Source organism: Hippopotamus amphibius, chromosome 1 (genome assembly GCF_030028045.1).
Source record: "Hippopotamus amphibius kiboko isolate mHipAmp2 chromosome 1, mHipAmp2.hap2, whole genome shotgun sequence".
Taxonomy (NCBI): Eukaryota; Metazoa; Chordata; class Mammalia; order Artiodactyla; family Hippopotamidae; genus Hippopotamus; species Hippopotamus amphibius.
This window is the reverse complement of record NC_080186.1, coordinates 127,594,013-127,617,432: the sequence shown is the minus strand read 5'-3', so window position 1 is coordinate 127,617,432 and position 23,420 is coordinate 127,594,013. Positions and strand designations below refer to the sequence as shown.

The 23,420-nt window shown below is 48.6% G+C and overlaps 1 protein-coding gene across 1 annotated transcript; it reads right to left on the bottom strand.

Annotated features, from left to right (window-relative positions):
- Positions 1-396: 396 nt before the first annotated feature.
- On the bottom strand, positions 397-20,944 carry LMAN2 (lectin, mannose binding 2). Its single transcript, XM_057728147.1, has 8 exons — positions 20,700-20,944; positions 20,418-20,536; positions 6,205-6,322; positions 5,476-5,555; positions 5,172-5,333; positions 4,969-5,083; positions 2,221-2,340; positions 397-1,083 (listed from the first exon to the last, which is right to left on the bottom strand). Exons 1-8 carry the CDS (start codon positions 20,896-20,898, stop codon positions 923-925), a joined length of 1,074 nt encoding a protein of 357 aa, XP_057584130.1. The 5' UTR covers positions 20,899-20,944; the 3' UTR covers positions 397-922.
- Between the last annotated feature and the right edge of the window lie 2,476 nt (positions 20,945-23,420).

Sequence of the window (23,420 nt, the reverse complement as noted above, 5' to 3'; positions counted from 1 at the left end):
CATGGCGCCAAAGGGAACACCACTGCTGACCCCAGCCTGCCCTCCTGCACCCACGATCCCTTCCAGACCACTCGGAGCTCCGAGTTCCCTTGGGAGATCACACCCTCCGCATGGGAACCACACCCTCTCCCCACTGGATCCTTCCACACAGAGGCCCAGGGCACGTGGAGATGGCACAGTCCCCGCCCCCATGACCCCACCAGCTGTGTCACACAGGGTGAGTTTTGCTTGACCTGTGAGAGCTGTGATTCCCTACCTGGGAAATGGGGACCACAGTACCTGCCTGCTGGGGTTGTGCCCCAGGCCCGAGGGGATGAGGCTAGGAGCTGTAAAGCATGGCCGGCTGGAAGTCATTTGAAGAAAAGAAAAGCAAGCCTCTTAGGACAGCCACACAGCTGAGGTTGATTATTTCACTTTATTTAGCAAACCATCACACTCTGGGCCCCAGACTGCTCCTCCAGCCTCACCCAAGGGTCTGCCTCGGGAATAAGCTCAGAGGGTGAACAGGAAGGCCCAGACTCCCCAGCTGGCCCCCTCTCCTGCCACACACACTACACAGCACAGAACAAGATCACTGCTCGCATCCTCAGGCGCCCACCCCAGTGTGGTCTGGGGGCCTCCAGTGTTCCACAGCCACCTGCCGGGGTCTTGGCCCAGCACAGGCACAGACCCCCTGCTCCCGAGAGGCTGGCACAGGGCAGGGCCTCTGCCCCCAGCGGTGGGGATGTCAAACCCTTATTCCCCCGCAGCCCTGCAGCCTGTCCCCACTGGGCAAGAAGCAAAATGTATGAAAATACTTTAATTATTTCTTTGAAATGGTTAAGAAATAAGGTCATCTTATTTTTCTTTTACAACCCTAGTAAAAAAAAAGTTCACATTAGCGCCAAGGCCCTTCCCCAAGCCTAGCGCCGGCCGCTCACGCTCAGTAGAAACGCTTGTTCCGCTCCTGCCGCTTCTGGAACACCACGGCCCCCACCACGGCGCACACGATGATGCCCAGCAGCGCGCACAGCAGCAGCAGGAACACCCGCCAGCCCGTCAGGGGCCCGCTGCGGAAGTTGCCCGTCGGGTCGTCCACGTTGTCTGAGGGAAGAGAGAGGGGAGGGTGAGAGGCCGCGCGGGCTCCCAGGAGACGGGGCAGCGGGGCGACAGCCCGACGTGGCCCCCACACCCACCGCAGAGGCGGCAGCCGTGCCTGCTCACCCCGCACCGGTGAGGGGCAGGGGCTCCCAGGGATCCAGGCTGAGGTGCCTGCTGCTACATGAAGCTGGTGGACACGGGACTCCTGGGGTCTCCCTGACAGGCCCAGGACCTTCTTTCCCAAGCCCACCCCCGGCCCAGTGCAGTGGTCCTAGGTCCCCACCTGAAGAAACACAGCCCTGGCCACAGGCTGCCCTCATCCACATCTGGATGCGTTGGGTGGCTCCTAGGGGGTCTCCCAGGGCTCTGACCCCCAACCCCCTCCTTCTGCTCTGACCCTCTACCCCAGTGGGTCCACCAGTCTGAAAACGAGGTGGCCCCTTCCTGGCCAGCCACATGGTGTTGCCAGGAGTGCTGGAGCAGATGTGTCCGAAAGCCCCTGGCGGCAGAAAGCCTTCAACCAAAGGCTGAAAAACAGTGGTCTACAGCAGGATTTGTTTGCCCCCAAAACATTTAAAAGCAACTTAAATCTTTAAAAAGTGAGCTGTCACATAAAATGTTGGATTCCACTGGTGCTCCATCACCCGCTGGGCCCACATGCACGACTCTGGCTCCTGAGATGATTTCTCCACACACACAGGGGCCTCACGTCCCTCACGAGAACCCTCACTCCGTGAGGACGGAGATGTGGCTGATTAGCACGCTGGGAAGAGCTCAGGCTTGGGGTTTTGCCAAAACTCAAGTTCGCATCCTGCCTTTTACCTCCTCCTAGCTGAGGAAGCCTGAGGATCAGCTCTCCCAGCACTCACAGGACCTACGTCCAGGCTGTTCACTGAGGCCACAAACTGAGGTATCAGCGAGCCCCCCACACCACCCACGCCACAAACAGCCCCTTTAGCTTCCCTGGCCTTTATCCCAGCACTGAGTGCAGGAGGATGCAGACGCCAGGGGCTCGCACCCCTGCTCGTGAGTACTATGTGCTGATCCAGGGGCCTGGGTGGACCAGGGAAGGGCAGATGGACCCCGGGTGCTTGCCCAGGCCGGCCCGGGCCCCGGCCGGGAGGAGCTGCGAGTGCACACCTTTGGGTGACTTGAGCAAGTTGACGCTGGGCTCGATCTTGGTCCAGTCGATGTTCTCCTCCTCAGGTGTGTGCTCCACCATCAGCTGGAACAGCTTCATGGAGATGATGTCATGATTGTCTGCAGGATGAGAGTCAGCTTCTAAGCGGCCTGGAGCTGCTGCAGTCCCCTGCCCCCCACCACATAAAGCAGCCAGGTGCCCCGGAGAGAACCAGCAGCCCCCAGCAGGCAGTATTCCAGAGGCTGGAATACCTCCAGAACTCAGTAATAAGAAACCTGGGAGGAGGCAGAGCAGACAGGAAACAGGACGCGTACTACAATCAAAGTCACTGGGTCTACTCCTGGCGCTGCTGCCCTCTGTGAGGCTGTTTCCTGTTTGTAAATGGGGGTGGTCATCTCCGTCCTGCGTGGTTATCAAGGTGTGTAAATGAGACAGCACAGACGAGAGAGACACTGCCTGCAGACAGTATGTCCTTGAAAACAGAACCAGGTAAGGAACCACACGTTGTTCTACAGCTGGCTGAGAAGCCTGATCCTCCCAAGGGCAGGCAGCTGCCAGACGTTTCTGTCAGAGACCCAAGCACAGGATGCAGACGAACGACTTGGCAGCCGGCTGACAGCCCGGCCTGACACACGGTCAGAGGCTGCACCTGAGAAAGGCCTGGGTCCAGCCAGTATGGGCAGGAGAGAACCTCTAAATGACACGGACAGTAACTGACCACCCCACCTTTGAGACGCGGAGGCTGAAGCGCAGAACCAAGACGAGGGTCCTGGTCAGCTGACCCCAGCGAACAGCTCAGCCAGCTGACTGGAACCTGAGAAAAGGCCCGGAAGAGGGAGAGCCTAAAGAGCAAGGATGCTGCAGCCAGGCTGCACAGAGCCCAGCCATACCTGACACCCTGACACCCAGTATGTGGAGCTCCTACAAGCCCAGGGACAAATACGGACTCTGCAGTCAGCCAGCAGGTCCCGTCTGAGCTCTGCCGCTCCCTGTGTGCAGGAATTTGACAAGATCCCTTCAACTCCCAAATGCCCAACGGTCTCAGCTGTATAAAAGGGGAAGGGGACCGCCACCTACCTAAGAACACACCACGTGCCTTTACCCGTGTGACGCCCGATGGGAGGCTGGCATGCAGAACCCGCCAACTAACAGTCAGACACTACTGCGTGCACAGCCCCTCCACCGCCCTCCCGGGCCTCTCCGCACAGCCGCAGAGAACATCTACCTGTCACAGACCTGGGGCTCTGTTCCCACAACCGTCTCATGACACCCACCGAAACACTGTCAGATGGAATGCCAGGTAACCTGGAGAAGGACCGTAGGGAATCCACAGATGGAATGGGCCATGAGCTGGCAATTACTGAAGCTGGTTAACAGCAACCAGGGGCTTATTAGACCATCTCCCCTCTTATGGGTATATAATTGGAGTTTCCACATTAAGAATTTTAAAACAAAACCCCCCAAAAACAGACACTCTGGGGACCAAGTGGACCCAGACACTTGCATGGTGAGGGGGAGGCTCCTGGACGATGGTTGGCTCACAGGCCCCAGAAACATCTACCTGACAATAAACAAGCCTCTGACTGGTCCTCCACATTCCTTCCCAGCTCTGGTTGGCAGCGCCGGCCCCGGGCCTGGTGCCTCCCGAGGGCCCTGAGAAGGGACCAGGTCCACCATCAAGTGCCACTCAGGTCTGGTGGCCCCAAGAGGCCTCTGCAGGAAGGCAGCATCCCAAAGCTTACAGCTCTCACTGTGGGCCAAACAAGACAGAGCCCTGACTCTGTGGAGCTTACAATTCAGTGAGGGGGACACAGACAATGAAATAAATTATATGGTAGATTCCAGAACGGTTAAGTGCTATGAAGAAACATAAAGCTAGGAAAGGTGACGGGAAGCGTGCAGGGGACTGGGATGCATGTGTGCGCGATTTTAGATGAGGGACGGCCCCGCTGAGGAAGTGACATCTGAGCAAGACCTGGAGGAGCCAAGGCAGAGACGCAAGCACGAAGACCCAAGGCAGGAGGGCAGGAGGGGTCTGGAGAGCAGCGGAGGCAGTGTCGCCAGGGAGCGGGATGGCAAGGCGGCACACGGGGCCCAGCAGGCCACCGCCGGGAGGGACGCGGGCCCTGACTCTGCGTGAGGTGGGAGGAGCAGCTCCGCTGCTGTGCTGAGAGAAGCTGTTGGGGCTGGCGTGGGAAGAGGGGCCCCCCGGGAGGCTCCTGTGGTTGCCCGAGTGAGGGAGGACAGTGGCCCAGACCTGCGGGCAGTAAAGGAAGGGAGAAAAGTGGTCTGCAGCAGGGTGAAGAGGAAGCCAGCAGGACCCGCCAACGGATGGGAGGTGGCGTGTGAGAGAAAAAGCAGAGGCCAGAACGACACCATGGTGTTTTGACCTGAGCAACTACAAGGACAGAGGTTTGTTTCTGTCTCTGGCTATGGGTGTGTGAAGGCTGAGAGGTCTGCTGGGACCAGGCAGAGATGCTGAGTAGGCTACTGGTAACACAGGTCTGGAGATGGAAATCTGGGGGTCCATGCGTCCAGATTCAAAGCCCCCCAGCTCCTAGATGACAGAGCGAGACGGCGGCTGAGGGACTGCTCATGGATATGGGAACAGGAGGAAGAAAACCAGGCGGGCATGGAACCAAGTGAAGGAAGGTCAGGGAGGAAAGGGACCGGCTGTGTCACAAGCTCCCAACAGACCAGGGAAGGTCAGACTGAGACCTGACGCCTCACGCAGCCCACACACTCACCGGACAAGTCGCCGGTGCCGGCCGAGGCGCCGAAGTAGTAGCCGGTGGGCAGGCGCACGCCCGTGATGTCAATGCAGTTCTTCCACTCGTTCTTGTCCTCCAGGTCCGTCATCACCTGCGGCCGGCCAGCAGGTCAACGGCAGCCCGGGGCCGGCCTGCCCGCCTTCCCAGTCCCCGCAGAGCCACCCCTCCTGCCTGCTCACCGTCAGGCGACCCCGGGAGTAGCGCACGGCCAGGAAGGTGTCGTGATCGCGGTTGCGGAAGTCAGCCGTGCAGCCCGCCAGCTCAGTCCAGCGGCCGTCCTTGCTGTGGTCGTAGGACAGGGAGCCATTGTTCACCATCACGGAGATGTACGGGAACACGCGCTGAGATGAGACACTGGTTACTCCGAGGCCAACCTGACCCATGGGCGGTTGCAGGGCACCCACCACCCTGATCCCTGCAGGCTCCTCTCATGCAGGAACCACGGAGAAGTCCCGTCCTGCTCTGGGGAGAGCAGGGGCCTACCTCCGTGGTCTCATCGTTGGGATACGTGTCCAGGAAGATGGCTAAGCCATGGAAGTTGTCTTTGCTTCCAAACACAGGCCCTGGAATTAGAAGGAGATGCTCCTATAATGGGAGAAATTGGAGCTGCCCCATGGGTACGTGAAGGACAAAGTAATGCCAGCATGGGTGGGGCCAAAAGAGGTTAATCTGTGGTCATTCTCCCAGGAAAGAGAAGGGATCTCTAAGTGAGGGTGGGATGGGGGACTGGAGGATGGTCTCGGGGGGTGGCAGAGAGGACTCAAGTTTGAACCCTGAACTGTGAAGGACCAGCACCTGCCTATATGCTCTCAGGTGTCAGGTGACAAGGGAACACCCAGCCTGTGAAAACCAGGCAGCCATTGCAGTAAGGACTATCGCATAACCCAGGGGTCACCAACTTTCTGTCCAAGGCCTGAGAGCAAATATTTTAGGCTTTGTGGGCCACAGATGGTCTCTGTCACACAGTCTTCCTTGTTTTTTCCTTTTTAAAATGATGGAATAGAAACACACCCCCTCGGGGGGTGTTGAACACCAGGCCGCAGTGGGCACAGGCTGAGCCACAGCAGCATCTTCTAACAGAACGCTCCCTCCAGCTGCCCCCAGGTCCCAGGTTTCCTCAAAGAGGAGAAGCAGCGCCCTAACAGGCAGGCGCAGAGGGGAGGGTCCCTGGCCACAGACGCACAGGCCCCACTTGGGCAAGCGCCACCCTACCTGGCACCAGGCGGTCCCGGGTGTACCACAAGGCGATGCCGTCTCCATGGAGATTCTTCTTCCCTGCGCCGTGGACTTTGAAGTGGACGTGCATCTCCCAGTCCTTGAGGAAGCAAGGCTAGGAGAGCAGAGAGGGCTGCTCAGAGCTCCCCAGGCCTGCCTGCCAGACGGAGGTGATCCAGCAGAGACGACACTCAGAACAGAGCCAGGCAGCAGCGTCAGGAGTGTCCCCGCCACCGACAGACCCCCCACCCCCCAGTGTTCTCAGCAGGGAGGGAGGGGCTGCTGGGCCTCCCAGGTGGGAAGGGGGGGCCACAGAGTGTGCCAAGGCTGCTGAGGCCCAGTCTCCTCCTGGGCCGGTTCTCACACTTTGATTTACTTTCCTCAACACCAGCCAAACCTGTTAGCCCTGTTTCTTCTCCATCCCCACTGCTCCTGCCCCCCGGGATCCTGTGGAAGGATTACTAACCCCATTTGAGTCACATATTTTATAAAAAAAGAAAACACATTTAGAGACAAAATAACTTGTCCATAGCAGGTAAGTGAATGGTCCTAATTCACACCCAGGTCTGTCTGACTTGGAAACTTGTGCTGTTGTCTATACCTGCCATGGCCTGTAACACAAACTGCACCAACTCCTTTCTGGCCTCCCATCCCCCTCGTCTTCGCTCCTAACCAACCCTCCAAAGTGAGGGACTCAAACCCAGGTCTGGCTGACTCCAAACCCCAAGCTCTCAGTCACTATACCTCCAGCCTCTTGCAGTCTCAGCCCAGCCTTGGGGTGGTGACAGCATCTGGGCTGGGGCTGGAAGGGTCAGTTCTGGGGCCTCCGGGCTACTGTGATGTGAGGGAAGGCAGCTGCTTCCCAGCAGCCAGGAACACCAGGTGCAAAGCTGGGCCCGGCCCACAGCAAGGAAACCAGCCTGGCCTTACCTACCAGGAAGTTACTCATGAAAACTATGGTGTTGACACTCATTCTGACGAAAATCTACTTAGGGAAAGTCTGCAGATGGGTGTGTGAGCAAATAATTAAACAAAGGCCAATCAGAAAGGCAAACTAAAACAAGATATTGCTGACTTATCAGACTGGCAACTGTTAAAGAGAGTGCTAACAGCAATGAGATGAGGATGGAGAGAAACACAGCTCAAACAATCCAGGGGACTGCGGGTGCTCCCGTCTCCTTTGGGGCAATGTGGCTGTTGCAGCTTTTTAACAGAATGAGGGTGATCCACAAGCACTTACAGTCCAAGATCAAGACATCAAGACACTGAGAGAGGAAAGATGAGCTGCAAAACAGTATAGCTCTATGTGCTTACTTTTGAAAGAGAAAGAAATCAGTGTATATGTAGAGAAAGAAGGAAATGAAAGAAATACGAACCAACATTAATGAACGCTAACTCTGGGAGGGGAATGTTTACTTTCTATGTCTGAATCTTCTATATTGAACATATTACTTCTGTAATCAGAAAAAACTCAAATAAAGAATAAAACTCTATGTCTCACCGTGGGTGATCTGGCTTGTGCATCACTGACTTACCGGAGTCACTGTTCTGGGCCTGGGCACCAGGAGCCCAGGTGAGGACACCCGGCCCCTGAGAACATGGGCTTAGCAGGCACCTGCACGACAACCTGACAGTGTGAAGTCAGCCCTCCCAGTTCCTGACAGTTCACTGGCTCTGGGAGACTCTGCAGATTCTGGAGGAGCAACTGTGAGGTAAGAAGAACCAGGTCTCAAGGACATACGGGCACAGAATGTGAGTCCAAGACCTGCTTAGTGGGTGGAAGGCTTGGTGAACCAGTCTTGCTTTGGCCTGAGACAACAAAAACTGCACCTGAAAAGTAAGAATGAATGAGAAACGCCTCCTAGGGACCGTAGCTCAGCTATGAGTCCTCACAGTCCCTGAAATTAGACTAAACAGACTCACCCAGGCCTCATTTCAACAAAAAATCTTACAAACACAATATCTGGTACACAACCAAAAATACCAGGCACATGAAGAGAAAAGATATAAACAAAAACAGAGAAAGGGAAGGAGGAAGGAAGGGAGGGAGAGAGGGAGGGAGAAAACAACAGCAGCCCAGCTACTCTCAAAAGCAACCAGAAGCGAAAGACAGGTCACCTTCTATAATGAGCCTGATCCAGGAATTCTCAACAGAAACACTAGGAGCAGGAAGACAATAGACTGATAGGTTTGCAGCTGAAAGGAAGTAACAATCAACACAGGATTCTATATTCAGCAAATGTATCCTTCAAGAATGAAGGTGCTTTTTGGGCTTAGACCTAGTTTTCAACAACACGGCTAAACACACTAAGAAGGTCCAGACTGTCAGTAAATACAGGACCTGTTATGGTGCCCCCCTCAGGAAAATGGTGAAGAGATCTGAAGTTAGCCAGCACACCAAGTACACTTGCTCCTTCTGTGACAAAACCAAGGTGAAGAGACAAGTGGTGGGGATCTGACACTGTGGTTCCTGCATAACCAACACCACTTCTGCCATCACAGGAAGGCCAGCCATTAGAAGACTGCAGAGATGGAAGGACAGCAGAAGCACCACCGTTCGAAACGCTGCTAGCCTATAATAAATAGGTTAACATATGTAACCCCGCCCCCCCCCAAATGAAGGTGAAATTAAAACATTTTCAGACAAAAACATTAAAACTATCTTTCATTCTTCAGGGAGAAGAAAAGTGATCCAGATCCAGATGTAAAGTCAGAGATTGAGGTAGGAATGAAGAGCAATGACGAAAGCAAATACAAGACTAAAAATCTAAATAAATATTTGACTACATAAAATAATAATGTTTTGTGTGATATAAAACAGAAAGATTAATAACAGGGTAAAAGGAGTTAAAGTGTTCTAAAAGCCTTTCATTGTCCTGGAAGAAGTTAAAAGTACGTGCTATCATTAGACTTTGGTCAAACATGTTTTAAACTCCGGAGTAACCATTAAAATATTGGGAAGTAAGCACAAAACTTTCAAGCTAATAGAAGAATAAAAGTGGAATAAAAATTAACCAACCCAAAAGAAGCCAAGACCAGAGAGAAAAATGAACAGAGAACAGTCAGTACAAACAGAAAGTCAATAGTAAGACGGTAGATTAAAGTCAAATGTATCAGTAATTTTACTAAATGTAGACAGACTAAATGCTGGTAAGGGTACACAGGATCTCCCTGTATTCTTTTCTTTTCTCTTTTAATGACATATAGTTGACATACAATATTATATTAGCTTCAGGTGTACCACATAGGGATTTGATATTTACATACGATTTAATCACCACAATAAGTTTAGTAACTATCTGTCACCAGAGCAAGTTACTGCAATATTACAGACCACATTCCCTATGCTGTACATTACATTCCCATGACTTATTCATTTTATAACTGGAAGTCTGTACCTCTTAATCTCTGTATTTTTTCCTACAACTGCATGTGAATCTACAATTATCTCAAAATAAAAAGTTTAATTTTAAAAATAAATAACAGATGAAAGACAAACGAGAGCTAAAACTATAAAACTCAGGAAAAAACAGGGAAAATCTTCACAACACCGGATTTAGCAATAATTTCCTGGATATGATAACAGAGTACAGACTAAAAAAAAAATATTGGATTTCATCAAAATTAAAACCTTTTACACATCAAAGAACATCAAAAGAATGAAAAAACCCACAGAATGAGAAAAGGTATTTCCAAATCATATACTGATAATGTCCAGAATATAAAGAGAACTCCTAAAACTCAACAACAAAAAACAACCGAATTCAAAAATGGGCAAAGGACTTGGATAGCCATTTTTTCGTAGAAAAAGATATACAAATGGCTAGTAAGCACATGAAAAGATGCTCAACATCATTAATTAGAGAAATGCAAATCAAAACCACAAGATACCACTTCACACCCATTCGGATGGCTATTACCAAAAAAATGGAAAATAAGTAGTGCAAAGACGTGGAGAAATTGGAACCTTGGTGCAATGCTGGTGGGAATGTAAAATGGTGTGGTTGCTGTGGAAAACAGTTTGGGGTCCTCAAAAAGTTAAACAAAGAGTTACCGTATGACCCAGCAACTCCACTTCCTAGGTATTTACCAAAAAAAGTGAAAAGAGGTGCTCCAACAGCCACCTATGTCCACTCATGTACACAGCAGCACTGTTCACAACAGCCAAAAGGTGGAAACCACCCGGTGTCCACCAACAGATGAATGGGTAAACACAACGTGGTGTGTGTACACACTCGTGTGTGCACACGCACACACAGAGGAATATTATTTAGCCATAAAGAGGAATGAAGTACTAATATATGCTACAGCATGGATGAAACCTGCAGATATTACAGTAACTAAGCCAGATATGGGCAAATATTCTATGACTCCATTTATGTGAGGTGCCTAGAAGAGTCAAATTCAGAAAAAGAAAGAATAGTGGTTACCAGGGGCTGTGGGGAGGCGGGGAACGGGGAGTTAGTGTTTAATGAGTACAGTTTCAGCTTGGGACGATGAAAAAGTTCTGGAGGTGGAAGGTGGTGATGGCCGCACGATAAGGTGAATGTACGTAATGCCACTAAACTGTATACTTACAAGTGGTTAAGAAGGTAAATTCTATGTCATGTATATTTTACCACAATAAAAAAAAATTTGAGAAATTTTATTCTTTTTCATGCAGATACATATTTACAGGAATCAAAACTAATTTTTTGTTGGCAGCCATTACATTTTTAAACTTTTATTGAAGACTGACTTACGATGTTAATTTCTGCTGTACAGCAAAGTGACTCAGTTATACACACACACACACATACATTCTTTATCATATTCTTTTCCATTATGGTTTATCACAGGAGAGTGAATGTAGTTCCCTGTGCCATACAGGAAGATCTTGTTGTTTACCCATCTCTATATAAGTGTGCATCTGCTAATCCCAAACTCCCAATCCTTCCCTTCCCCACCCCCCTTCCTCTTGGCAACCACAAGTCTGTTCTCTATGTCTGTGAGTCTGTTTCTGTATCATAGATATGTTCATATGTGTCATATTTTAGATTCCAAATACAAGTGATATCATATGATATCTGTCTTTCTCCATCTGACTTACTTCATTTAGTATGATAATCTCTAGGTCCATCCATGTTGCTGCAAATGGCATGATTTCATTCTTTTTTATAGCTGAGTAATATTCCACTGTATATACATAGCACATCTTTATCCATTCATCTGTCGATGGACATTTAGGTTGTCTCCATGTCTTCGCTACTGTAAACAGCACTGCAATGAACACTGGGGTGCATGTATCTTTTCAAATTAGAGTTTTGTCTGGATATATATCCAGAGTGGGATTGCTGGATCATATGGCAACTCTATTTTTAGTTTTTTGAGGAATCTCCATACTGGCTGCACCAATTTACATTCCCACCAACAGTGTAGGAGGGTTCCCTTTTCTCCACATCCTCTCCAGCATTTATTATTTGTAGACTTTTTAATGATGGCCAATCTGACTGGTGTAGTTTTGATTTGCATTTCTCTTATAATTAGAGATGATGAGCAGCTTTTCATGTACCTCCTGGCCAATCTGTATGTCTTCTTTGGCGAAAGGCCTATTTAGGTCTTCTGCCCATTTTTTGATCGGGTTTTTTTTTGTTGTTGTTGTTATTGAATTGTATGAGCTGTTTGTATATTTTGGAAAGTAAGCCCTTGTCGGTCACATCATTTGCAAATACTTTCTCCCAGTCCAGAGGTTTCTTTTCATTTTGTTTATGGTTTCCCTTGCTGTGCAAAACCTTATAAGTTTGTTTAGGTCCCATTTATTTATTTTTGCTTTTATTTCTATTGCTTTGGGAGACTGACCTAAGGAAACACTGGTACGATTTATGTCAGAGAATGTTCTGCCTGTGTTCTCTTCTAGGAGTTTCATGGTGTCACATCTTATAATTAAGTCTTTAAGCCATTTTGAGTTTATTTTTGTGTATGGTGTGAAGGAGTGTTCTAACTTCACTGATTTACATACAGCTGTCCAGCTTTCCCAGCACCACTTGCTGAACAGCCTGTCTCTTTCCCGTTGTATATTCTTGCCTCCTTTGTGGTGACCATTACATTTAAAAAAATTGTCTCAATGCCACTGAGTATCGTATTGAAGAGAATGGTTTCAAAAAAAAGTATTTAAAATTAAAAAAACAATAAAAGGTTACACGGTAAATTTTATGTTACTGTATTTTACCACAATAAAAATAAATGAATAACTGCCCCAAAGCCTAATTATAGGCTGTTTACAAGAGACAACTCAGAAACATAAAGAAGTGGGAAAAAGAAAAGGACAGAAAAAGATATCGCATGCAAACACTAAGCAAGAGCAAGCTGGCGCAGCTACACCAATAACAAGGTTGAGAAGGGGACTCTTAATGACAAAGGACTCCATTTTCCAGGGAAATTTTGGTCTCAAAATATATAAAGCAAGAAACTGACAGACTACAAAGATAAAGACAAGTTTGCGCACAGGCACTTTAATGCAGCTCTCCCAACAACCAACAAAAAGAGAGAACATGTCAGAACGCTATAGACATTGGAATCCAATCGGCAAAATTGACCTAAGGACCTAAATTGTGGGAAGACATTCGGGAACCTTTCTGAAACCTTGAAAATGTTAAAGTATGTGGGCCGAGCGATGGGATTCAGAATGTCCTGCTTGAGCAGTGGAGGAGCTGAGGGTGCGGGGCGTGGAGACTAATATCACCCTGTTTTGGCCCTGAAGGATGGCTGGTTAGCCAAAGACGGGTAAGATTCCTCAGAGGAGGAATAACCTAAGACAGGCACAGCCGCAGAGGGGCCAACAGGGGTGGTGCATAGAGCCTTCCTTGTATCACCCTGTTTGGCCCTAGAGGATGACTGGTTAGCCAGAGACGGGTAAGATTCCTCAAGGGAGGAACAACCTAAGACAGGCACAGTCGCAGAGGGGCCAACAGGGCTGGGGCACAGACCCCCAATATCTGAGCAAGGTCTCCTGCCCCCAGGGCTGTTTTGCTCTCCAGGCCCAGCTCAAATCCACACCTGCTCAACTCGGACCCAGGAAGCAAACAAAGATAATTGCCTCAGTCATGTGAGGCCTTTGATTGTTTATGGGTGTAACCTGAGAATGTTAGCTGAAGAACTCAATAAAAGCAACCTGGGATGAGTCAGCAGGGCTCTTGATCCGAGAGGTCTTGAGCCCCCACCCACCCCCCGACTTTTCTCTTCAGTCTGTCTGTGTCTTCTTCAAGCTTGCGGCACCCGTCACTCACCTCGAGTCGCCGAGCTGGTCTCGGCACTAAATGGCACACTTCCCTCAACCAGCAGGGAATCCACACCCTCTGCAAGCACACACGGAGTGTTTTCCCAAAATCCTGATCATCTGAAGAACCATTTTCAAGTCTCAACACGCCTCCAAGGACTGAAATCATAGAATCTGTTCCCTGACTAGGATGAAATTAAACTAGATATCAATAACAATAACTTAAAAAAATAAAGATAACTAGAAAAGCCCTCTTATACTAGAAAAAATTAAAAACATATCTCACATACACAAAACTCTGCTCAGAAACCAAGATTTCAAATGGCCTCTTTGGTGCCCAGGAGTCTTCTATGCCTGAGAACAATGCACTGAGATAAGACCCCAAGCTGGTGGGAGGTGTACCTCTGAGAAGGGCAACTGTGCACTGGAAGGTGGGAAAGGAAACCTTGCCTCCTGTCCCCGCATGTTTGCAGGAAGATCAGTTTCAAGAAAGAGTACAGGACTTCCCTGGTGGCACAGTGGTTAAGAATCTGCCTGCCAGTGCAAGGGACACAGGTTCAAGCCCTGGTCTGGCAAGATCCCACATGCGGCAGAGCAACTAAGCCTGTGTGCCACAACTACTGGGCCCACGTGCCACAACTACTGAAGCCCGTGTGCCTAGAGCCCATGCTCCACAACAAGAGAAGCCATGGCACTGAGAAGCCCATGCACTGCAGCAAAGAGTAGCCCCAGCTTGCTGCAACTAGAGAAAGCCCATGTGCAACGACGGAGACCCAACACAGCCAAAAATAAATAAAATTTTTTAAAAAAAGAAAAGAAACAGTACATATGGAAGTTGAGGACCTAGAAACTGATACTCCCAAGACTATCCAGGCCTTAGAAAGTCTCCACGTACTGCAGGTAAGACTGCAGATCATCAGAATACTATGATACAGACAATATATAGAGAAGGATTTTAAGCAGATGAGGTGCGGACTGGAACTGATGTAGAAGCTGCTTTTGAGAGCAGAACATGACAAGGCCACGGTCCTCCATCCTGGCTGTACAGCTGCGCTACACGGGGAGCTCAGAAATCTTAATGCCCTGGCCCTCCCCCAGGCCAACTAAATCAGAATCAATCATCTGGCAGTCACAGACCATTTTACAATTAGGTGCTTTCTGTGTCTTAGCTTGCAACAAAGTGAAAGGCAGAGCTAATCTTTTTTTTTTTTTTAATTGGAGTATAGGTGCTTTACCATGTTGTGTTAGTTTCTGCTATATAGCAAAGTGAATCAGTTATACATATACATATATTCACTCTTTTTTAGATTTCCTTCCCATTTAGATCACTGCAGATCATTCACTAGAGTTCCCTGTGCTATACAGCAGGTTCTCATTAGTTACTTATTTTATATTATACATAGCAGTGCATATATGTCAATCCCAGTCTCCCAATTCATCCCACCCTCCTTCCCCCCTTGGTAACCGTAAGTTCTCTACATCTGTAATTCTATTTCTGCTTTGCAAGTATGTTCATCTGTACCATTTTCCTAGATTCCACATATAAGTGATACTATACAATACTTGTTTTTCTCTTTCTGATTTACTTCACTCTGTATGACAGTCTTTTTAGGTCTATCCATGTCAAGGCAAAGCTGACCTAACAGCCAGCTGGGGACTTCTTTGGTGGAGCAGTGGTTAAGAATCCACCTAGCAATGCAGGGGACATGGGTTCCAGCCCTGCTCCAGGAAGATCCCACATGGCTCGGAGCAACTAAGCCCGTGTGCCACAACTACTGAGCCCACGTGCCACAACTACTGAAGCCCATGTGCCTAGAGCCCGTGCTCCACAACAAGAGGAACCACTGCAATGAGAAGCCCATGCACCACAATGAAGAGTAGTCCCCGCTCCCCACAACTAGAGAAAGCCCAAGGGCAGCAACAAAGACCCAACATAGCCAATAAATGAATTAATTAATTAAAAACAACAATAAAAATAGCAGTCAGCTGATACATCATTAAAATTTTTGATGAAAGATCACTGCCTGATTTGGGGTTTATAAACTGAAGTTGCTCAAAATATTGAGTGACCTTGCTATAACAAAACTCCCTGCATCTCCATCTACTATTTAAGCAAACACAAGTTTTCAGCATTCACACAGATAAGAACAAAAAGCAGAAATCATGCTGAAGCTTCTCATTCTGACAATGACATCCATCCAAATGGGGGTGGGGAGAGAACAGCTCAATGAGATGCATTTCATTAAATGTTTACTTTGCGTAAAAAATTATTCAAAACTGTGTAATGTGTCAGGCATGTCTTTTGATCAACTGTAAACCACTGGTAATTACAATATGCCCAAGAAAATATTAAAAGATAATTTCAAGTTCCCAACAAAGTTAAAAAGCTTAAATTATTACACTTATTTTAGTTGCAGAGGAACATGATAGGCTAATCAATAAGATTTTCAAGCATTAAATATGCTGCATTAAGATAAACTTCTGTGTGGGAAATGAAAATACAAGTTCAATTTTTAAAAATGATGTACAACTTGGGCTTATTCATAGTGTTTAAAAGAGAGGATCTCAAACTGCTCAACTTGAGGATGGAAGATGCCTTAGAGGACTGGGGTGGGGAGGGTGGGGGGGACTCGAGGTGGGGGAGTCAAGGAAGGGAGGGAATATGGGGATATGTGTATAAAAACAGATGATTGAACCTGGTGTACCCCCAAAAAAATTAAAAAAAAAAATTCATTAGCTACAGAAAAAAAAATAATAATAACAGTAAAAAAAAAAAAAAAAAGAGAGAGAGGATCTCAAACTGCAATATTTATATTCCACTGAACAGGAGGTGGGGGAAGGAAGACAGGACAATTATATTCCTGAGTGAAAAACCTGATGAAGGCAACTGCAGAATTCTCTCAGCCGTGTGCCACTGCCAACCACCAACTACCTCCAACCATAATTAAGTTACTTGTGACTGAATCAATTTCTACCAGTTTCGGCACTATTTGTACCTCACTTAAAAACAAAAATTTTTTTTAATGCTATGCTGAACTCACGTCCTTGAAAAATATAAGGCTACATTATCATTTTTAAAAGTTACCCAGGGGGCTTCCTAGGTGGCGCAGTGGTTAAGAACCTGCCTGCCAATGCAGGGGACACGAGTTCAATCCCTGCTCCAGGAAGATCCCACAAAAAAAAAAAAAGTTATCCAAAAACACGGGGACCTCCCTCGCAGTCCAGTGGTTTGGACACCATGCTTCCACTGCAGGGGGCCCAGGTTCAATCCCTGGTTGGGGAACTAAGATCCTGCATGCCAAACAGTATAGCCAAAAAAAAAAAACGTTAACCGAAAACAAACGGGACCTAATTAAACTCAGAGGTTTTGTACAGCAAAGGAAACCATAAACAAAACGAAAAGACAACCCTCAGAATGGAAGAAAACATTTGCAAACGAAGCAACCGACAAGGGATTAATCTCTGAAATATACAAAGAGCTCATGCAGCTCACTATCAAAAAAACAACACACTCAAAACATGGGCAGATCTAAATAGACGTTTCTCCAAGGAAGATACACAGATGGCCAAAAAGCATGTGAAAAGATGCTCAACATTGCTGATTATTAGAGAAATGCAAATCAAAACTACAATGAAGGGCTGGATGGGCAGGTGGGCAGGCGGGCAGGTGGGCAGGCAGGTGGGCGGGTGGCAGTGGCCTCTGGGCAGTGGAGGGGGTTCTGGGGCAGCACCATGGGCAAGGGGTAGAGGAGCAAGTTGGTGGCTACTGCTGCTGCTGGGTTGGGGGGGGTGGGGAGAGCCACTTCAGGGTAGGGGACAGGCGGGGGAAGGAGGGGCAGGCGGGGGAAGGAGGAGCAGGCGGGGGAAGGAGGAGCAGGCAGCTGCTCGGCCGAGGCACTTTAAAAACTTTTTCAGGTGCCGCAGAGGCGACCGCTGGAGCCGATGTTACTGATCCCCAGAATGACGACGGCTGCTGCCTAATCTGGTAAGAGGAATGCCAGCTCCTGAGCAGCCCTCACTGGTGGAGGAGAGGCAACCACAGACCTGCCAGGAAGCTGCCTCCACTGACCCAGGCATGGAACCCAAGACCACAGCCACCACCACTCTAGCTTCCATGAAGCAGCAAATAACACTGCATGTTGAAGAAAATTGGAAACCTATCATGATTCTTACCCTGTAACTCCTTGATGGCCTCAGATGACTTCAAAATGTTATCTTTTGGCAAAGAATAGTATTCCGAATGGATGTTTTGTAGGAGAAAGAAAAAGGGGTTCCAGCTTCTCGAGAAAGAAGGAATCTACTTCTGTTCAAGTGCTACCTCTTTCGTGAAGCCATGTTCACCCCAGCCTGAAGTTAACAAGTCAACTCTCTCCTGATCTTCTTTAGCACTTTATGCCACTGCTCTGGCTCTAATCCTATGCTCCTTTGGATGATATAATAAAAAGCTACTTAAGGATTAAAAAAAAAAAAAAAAAAGGTATTGCCTCTCACTAGTCAGAATGGCCATCATCAAAAAGTCTACAAAAATAGGACTTCCTAGGTGGCGCAGTGGTAAAGAATCCGCCTGCCAAGGCAGGGGACATGGGTTCGAGCCCTGCCCTGGGAAAATTCCACATGCCGCGGAGCAACTAAGCCCGTGTGCCACAACTATTGAGCCTGTGCTCTAGAGCCCATGAGCCACAACTGCTGAGCCCATGTGCTGCAACTATTGAAGCCCACACGCCTAGGGCCTGTGCTCCACAACAGGAGAAGCCACCACAATGAGGAGCCTGTGCAATGAAGAGGAGCCCCCACTCGCAGCAACTAGAGAAAGCCCATGTGCAGCAATGAAGACCCAACACAGCCAATAAATAAATAAAATAAATAAATTAAAAAAAAAGTCTACAAAAATAAATACTGGAGAGGATGTGGAGAAAGGGGAACCCTCCTATGCTATTGGTGGGAATGTAAGTTGGTGCAGACACTATGGAGAACAGTATGGAGGTTCCTGAAACTACCATATGATTCAGCAATCCCACTCTGGGGCATATACCCAGACAAACCTCTACTTTGAAAAGATACACACACTCCAGTGTTCACTGCAGCACTATTTAAAATAGCCAAGACATGGAAGCAACCTAGATGTCCACTGACAGGAATGGATAAAGAAAATGTGGTACATGTATACAATGGAATATTACTCGGCCATAAAAAGGAATGGTATAACGCCATTTGCAGCAACATGGATGGACCTAGAGATGATCATACTAAGACAGACAAAGACAAATATCATGACATCACTTCTACATGAAGTCTAAAAAAAAATAAAAAAAAATACAAATGAACTTATTTACAAAACAGAAACAGACTCACAGACTTCGAAAACAAACTTATGGTTACCAAATGGGACACATGGGGGAGGAATAAATTAAGAATCTGGGATTAACAAATACACACTACTACATATAAAATAATCGACAAAGACCTATTGTATAGCACAGGGAACTCTACCCAATATTCTGTAATAATTATATGTGAAAAGAATCTGAAAAAACAATGGATATATGTATAAATGAATCACTTTATTGTACACCTGAAACTAACACAACATTGTAAATCAACTAAACTCTAATACAAAATAAAATTTTAAAAAAATTTATACAACAGAATAATGTGACAGAATGTGGCTCTGGGGGAAATAAAGTAGTTAATGAGGTGAGAAGAACAAAGCAAGCATGAGGGACCAGGAGACAGTGTCCCAGATGGAGGGAACAAGTGCAAAGGTCCTGAGGCAAGATGGCAGCCAGACAGGCTGGAACAAAATTAACAGAGCGAATGACTGGAGACGCCCAGCGCTAGGGGCCAGACTGTGCAGACATAATGCTTATTTATCCCTTCCCTGGGGACTCCAGGCTCTGAGGATGAGAGAAAAGGCTGAATAAAGTATCCCCAGATGCCCTTAGCAGGAAGGAGAGCAGGAGCTGAGGTAACAGTCAGATGAGGCAACACAAGGACAGTGTGGGCTGTCACAACTAAACTGGAAGGTCATCCAGAAGAGACCAAAGAGCAGGGTGACAGAGAAAACTAGGACACTGGCTAACAGCTTACGCCATGGGAAGGGTTGGGATCAGGCAGGCTGGGGGAGGAGTAGGTTCTGCCCCCAGTTATTCCCCTTTCACCCCTTTCCTAACCTTCCTTGGCATGGAGTCTGTACAGCAGCTGATCTTGGCCAGTGCTTATGTATGACACGCCAGTGACACCTGAGGCTCCCTGACCTCTGCAACAAAGGTCACAGAAACTAAAACTGCCTATGAATCCACTGATGACGAGACCCTCAATCAAGCATGAGGAAGGGGACTGGGGCTGCAAGTATTTCTAAGGGGTTCCTCCACTGTCCAGGCTGGGGTCAGGTGTAGCAAGTGAACTGCTGGTCTTGGATATGAAACAGATCAGAGTTTACATGTTGTTTACGCCCTTCACTGTCTATTAGCTCTGCATACAGTCACCAAAGCCCTCTATATCAGTCTGAGAATTAAGTGCAACAAGGCACGTTAAAGTCAGTGCCTAACACACAAAATACCCAATAAAAACGCCACTCGTTCCATTTACCCCACTAATGAGAGGGTTCAGTTCAGGCAGATGACAGCCCCACTCCTTACTGGCTATGTGACTTTGGGGGAGGCACTTTCAACTCTGAGTCTTAGCTTCTTCGTTAGTGAAAGGGAGATAACATCAGTTACTTCACATGGCTTTTGAAGGAATGAAGTGAGAAAGGTGTACAAAATGTCAAGCACGCTCCTGACGTGGTAACTTCAACAGCCATTACCTGTTACTACTGGCAGGTGTGACCAAGGCGGGGAAGGGGGCGGGGGAGGGAGGGAGGGAGGGGCGGCCATCAAACCAAGCTTAGGTCTGGGAAGCTGAAGACTGTAGTGGCTTCCTGAATGGTCTGCCTAGCCTCTTAGGAGCCACTCACCAGGTGGTTCCAGATAGAGCCCTCTTTGCTGCGTTCGTCAGGGGTTAGACGCACGTACTGGCTCGTGAGCATTGTGCTGCCTTGGAAGTCCCACAGGAGCGTGGAGCTGGAACCGACCCCTGTGGGCAGACACGGGCACAGACAAGTGCGTAAGAGGCCAAGCCAGGGCTGGCTTTGCCAGAGGCAGGGAAGCCACAGAGCTGCTCTGACCAGAAGGGCACCCCTTCCCCAACCCGTCCAGCCTCGCCCTCAGCCTCAGCTCATTCCCGCCCCAGGCCTCACCGTGGTAGGGCTTGATGAGCGAATGCTCCCGCTTGAGGTGTTCGCTGTTGCCGTCAGTTATGTCCGCAGCCACAGGCCGCAGCAACAGGAGAAAAAGTAGAAGTGTAGTGGGGCCAGGGCCGGGGCCGGGAAGCCCAGGCCTCCCTAGGCACCGCCGGCCCCAGCCCCAACGCCAAATCCAGCTGGCCGCCGCCGCCATTCTCCGTTCCTCTCGGCCACTTCCGTCCTAGAACTTCCGCCTTCCGGGTGTTCCATCTAATAGCCTCCGGCCGGAAGCCCTCCAACAGTAGCGTCGCATGGGAACTCCCAGCAAAAGCAAAGCCTCGCTGCCGAGGGGGACTAAGGCTTTATTTGCTGAGCAGCCCCCCATCCTGGTCGAGTGCCTTGGAGGCTGCGAGGCACCTGTCAATCAGCCTCAGGAGTGGGTTCTTACGAGCAACAAGAGTAACAACCAATCATGGAACGGCACGTTCGGCATGTGGGCAAACGGGGAGCGGAGGGATGATTTGTGCCGGAGGGCAGCGCGAGGGTCGTCTGTGAAGCGGGGCATGCTGGAACTTGTAGTTTTTACGGGCCGCTAGCGTGGACTGGGTAGACGAAGCCTGGAAAGCTCTTGGCCTCTGGCCACTGGTCGCGTTCCTAACCTGCCTTAATGTGAAGAGAAAAGAGTTCTAAATTGAGGGCGGAGACCAGAATTCTAACTCCCGCGCGGCCTAGAACTCGGGCTGATCCCGAGCTAAACTTTTTAGCCGTCTCTGGCTCCACGCCTTTGGAAACAGAATTCCCTTATTTGATGGCGTCCACTATACCCAGCTCCTCAGGCCCAGTTAGGGTACAGCAGGAGGAGCCGACCCGAATCCCGTCCCAGTGATGGCTGGGGTCCATTCGTATCCAAACGATTGTAGTGCCTGCCTGGTGCAGCAGGAAGCGTCCATGAAAAGTCTGGGGAAGCTGGCTGTGGACCAAAAGTGAAAAACTGGTAGCCCACAGCCAAACAGAGCTCTTGCTGATACTATTTCAATAAATGACTTAATTACCAATATTTTAAATCAGGAGACAAATTCACGTGAAAAAATCCAAATTTCCAGCTTCTCGGGAAAAATAGGAAGACCCAACCACACTAGGCTCTTGGGGCTGCCCCGCTAAAAATGCCTTACTTTTCTAAGCTAGTCTTCACTCTGACCACTAATTTACAGCACCTGCCTGGCCGCTCTAGACACTTGAATTAATAACCCCTGTTACAGACCACAGGGTGGGATAGTTGGTTGCTTGCTCCTTTAAGAAGTTGTCCTTTGGAATGAATGAATTTCTTCAGGATTAAGTGCTAAGACACCTTTTTTAAATTAGCAAGATATATATATATATGTGTGTGTATTTCAGAGATTAATCTATATCTATGCAAACAAGGACATGTACGTTCCGCTAGATCTCCGTGAAGGCTCGGATTTTTATCAGCTATAGTCACTACTGAATCCCCAGAATCTAGAAAGGTGCATGGCACAAAGAAGGTGATTAATAAGTAATTGGTGAAAGAAGGAATACTTGGCCTAGAACCTGGAATACGGTCATGATGAATAAATGAGTCGGAGTTTACCACAAAGGGGAGAGGCATCCGCAGCAAAGGGAACAGGAAATGCAAGGGCCAGGAGGGGTCCCTGAAAGCATAGGGAATGCAAGAAGTTTGGCATGGCCGAGGAGTGGTAGGGGAGAGTTTGTCTGAGGCCAGAACTCAAGGGTCCTTCAATTCCAGCTAAGGAGCATGGCCTTTTCCCAGAAGGCAATGGGATGATTTTAAGCATAGGAGTAACCAACCTAGGTTTCTCTGGCTACAGTGAAAGGAGACTGGAGGGAGATTGCGGTGAGGAAAGAGTAAGAGGTGTTATGACAGATAAGAGAGAGTGGAGCTTGAGCGAGGGAGGTCTCCACAGAGAAGGGGGATCAGAAGTCCGCAGGGAAACCAGACATCAGTAACTAATCACCTGTGGGAAGCCAGGGAAAGAAAAGTTGAGAATAGTGTTCTGTGATGTCGAGGTACCCCACCACTATTGTGGGGTGGACAAAACTAAATAAGGGCTAAGAGATGGGAAGCCCCAGGGCTAACTGGGGTCCCTGGGGTGAAGATGTGGTCAGAGCTGAAACTGGCATCCACAGTGGAGTGGTGGGAAGACACATCTCTGCAGCAGCAGGAAGGAAGGTGCTTAGGAGGGGGTCCCAGGCGGAACCTGTGGTTGGGTCTTTGCAGGGAGGAAGATGACTTGTTGGTGCCTGGACCAGTGGTGGCCCAGGTCCAGCTCCTAGCATCCCAAACACACGCATTTACAGCTTAACTGATCTCTAACTTGATGTGTAACCTTGGGCAACTCACTTCTCTCCGAGTCTGTATCCTGACCGGTAAAATTATTCAATTAGCACCATTCACAGACGTTGTGAGGATCAAATGAGGTCATGTTGAGGGGAGACTGTCTAAACTTTAAAGTCCCCTCTTAGGCTAGGCCCAGATCCATGGCACAGCAGACAGGCAGGTGGTCTCCACTCATATCACACACCCTACCACACCCTGCTCCCCGTCACAGGTATATTGACACTGTCGTACACCTTATTAAGACCACCATTGGCAATGCTCCAGGCCCAAATGCAATTCCCAATACACACAACAAGTCTGATTTACTGAATCCCTCTGTCTGGGTGGCCTGGAACAAGGTGTCTGGAAAGAAGTGACTT

Excerpts from the sequence above, each read along its gene's own strand:
- LMAN2 (XM_057728147.1), bottom strand. The coding sequence starts at position 20,898 with ATGGCGGCGGCGGCCAGCTGGATTTGGCGTTGGGGCTGGGGCCGGCGG. Across the intron at positions 5,556-6,204 it reads CCGGGACCGCCTGGTGCCAG|GGCCTGTGTTTGGAAGCAAA; the intron begins GTAGGGTGGCGC and ends TTCTAATTCCAG. Across the intron at positions 2,341-4,968 it reads CGGCACCGGCGACTTGTCCG|ACAATCATGACATCATCTCC; the intron begins GTGAGTGTGTGG and ends CTCATCCTGCAG.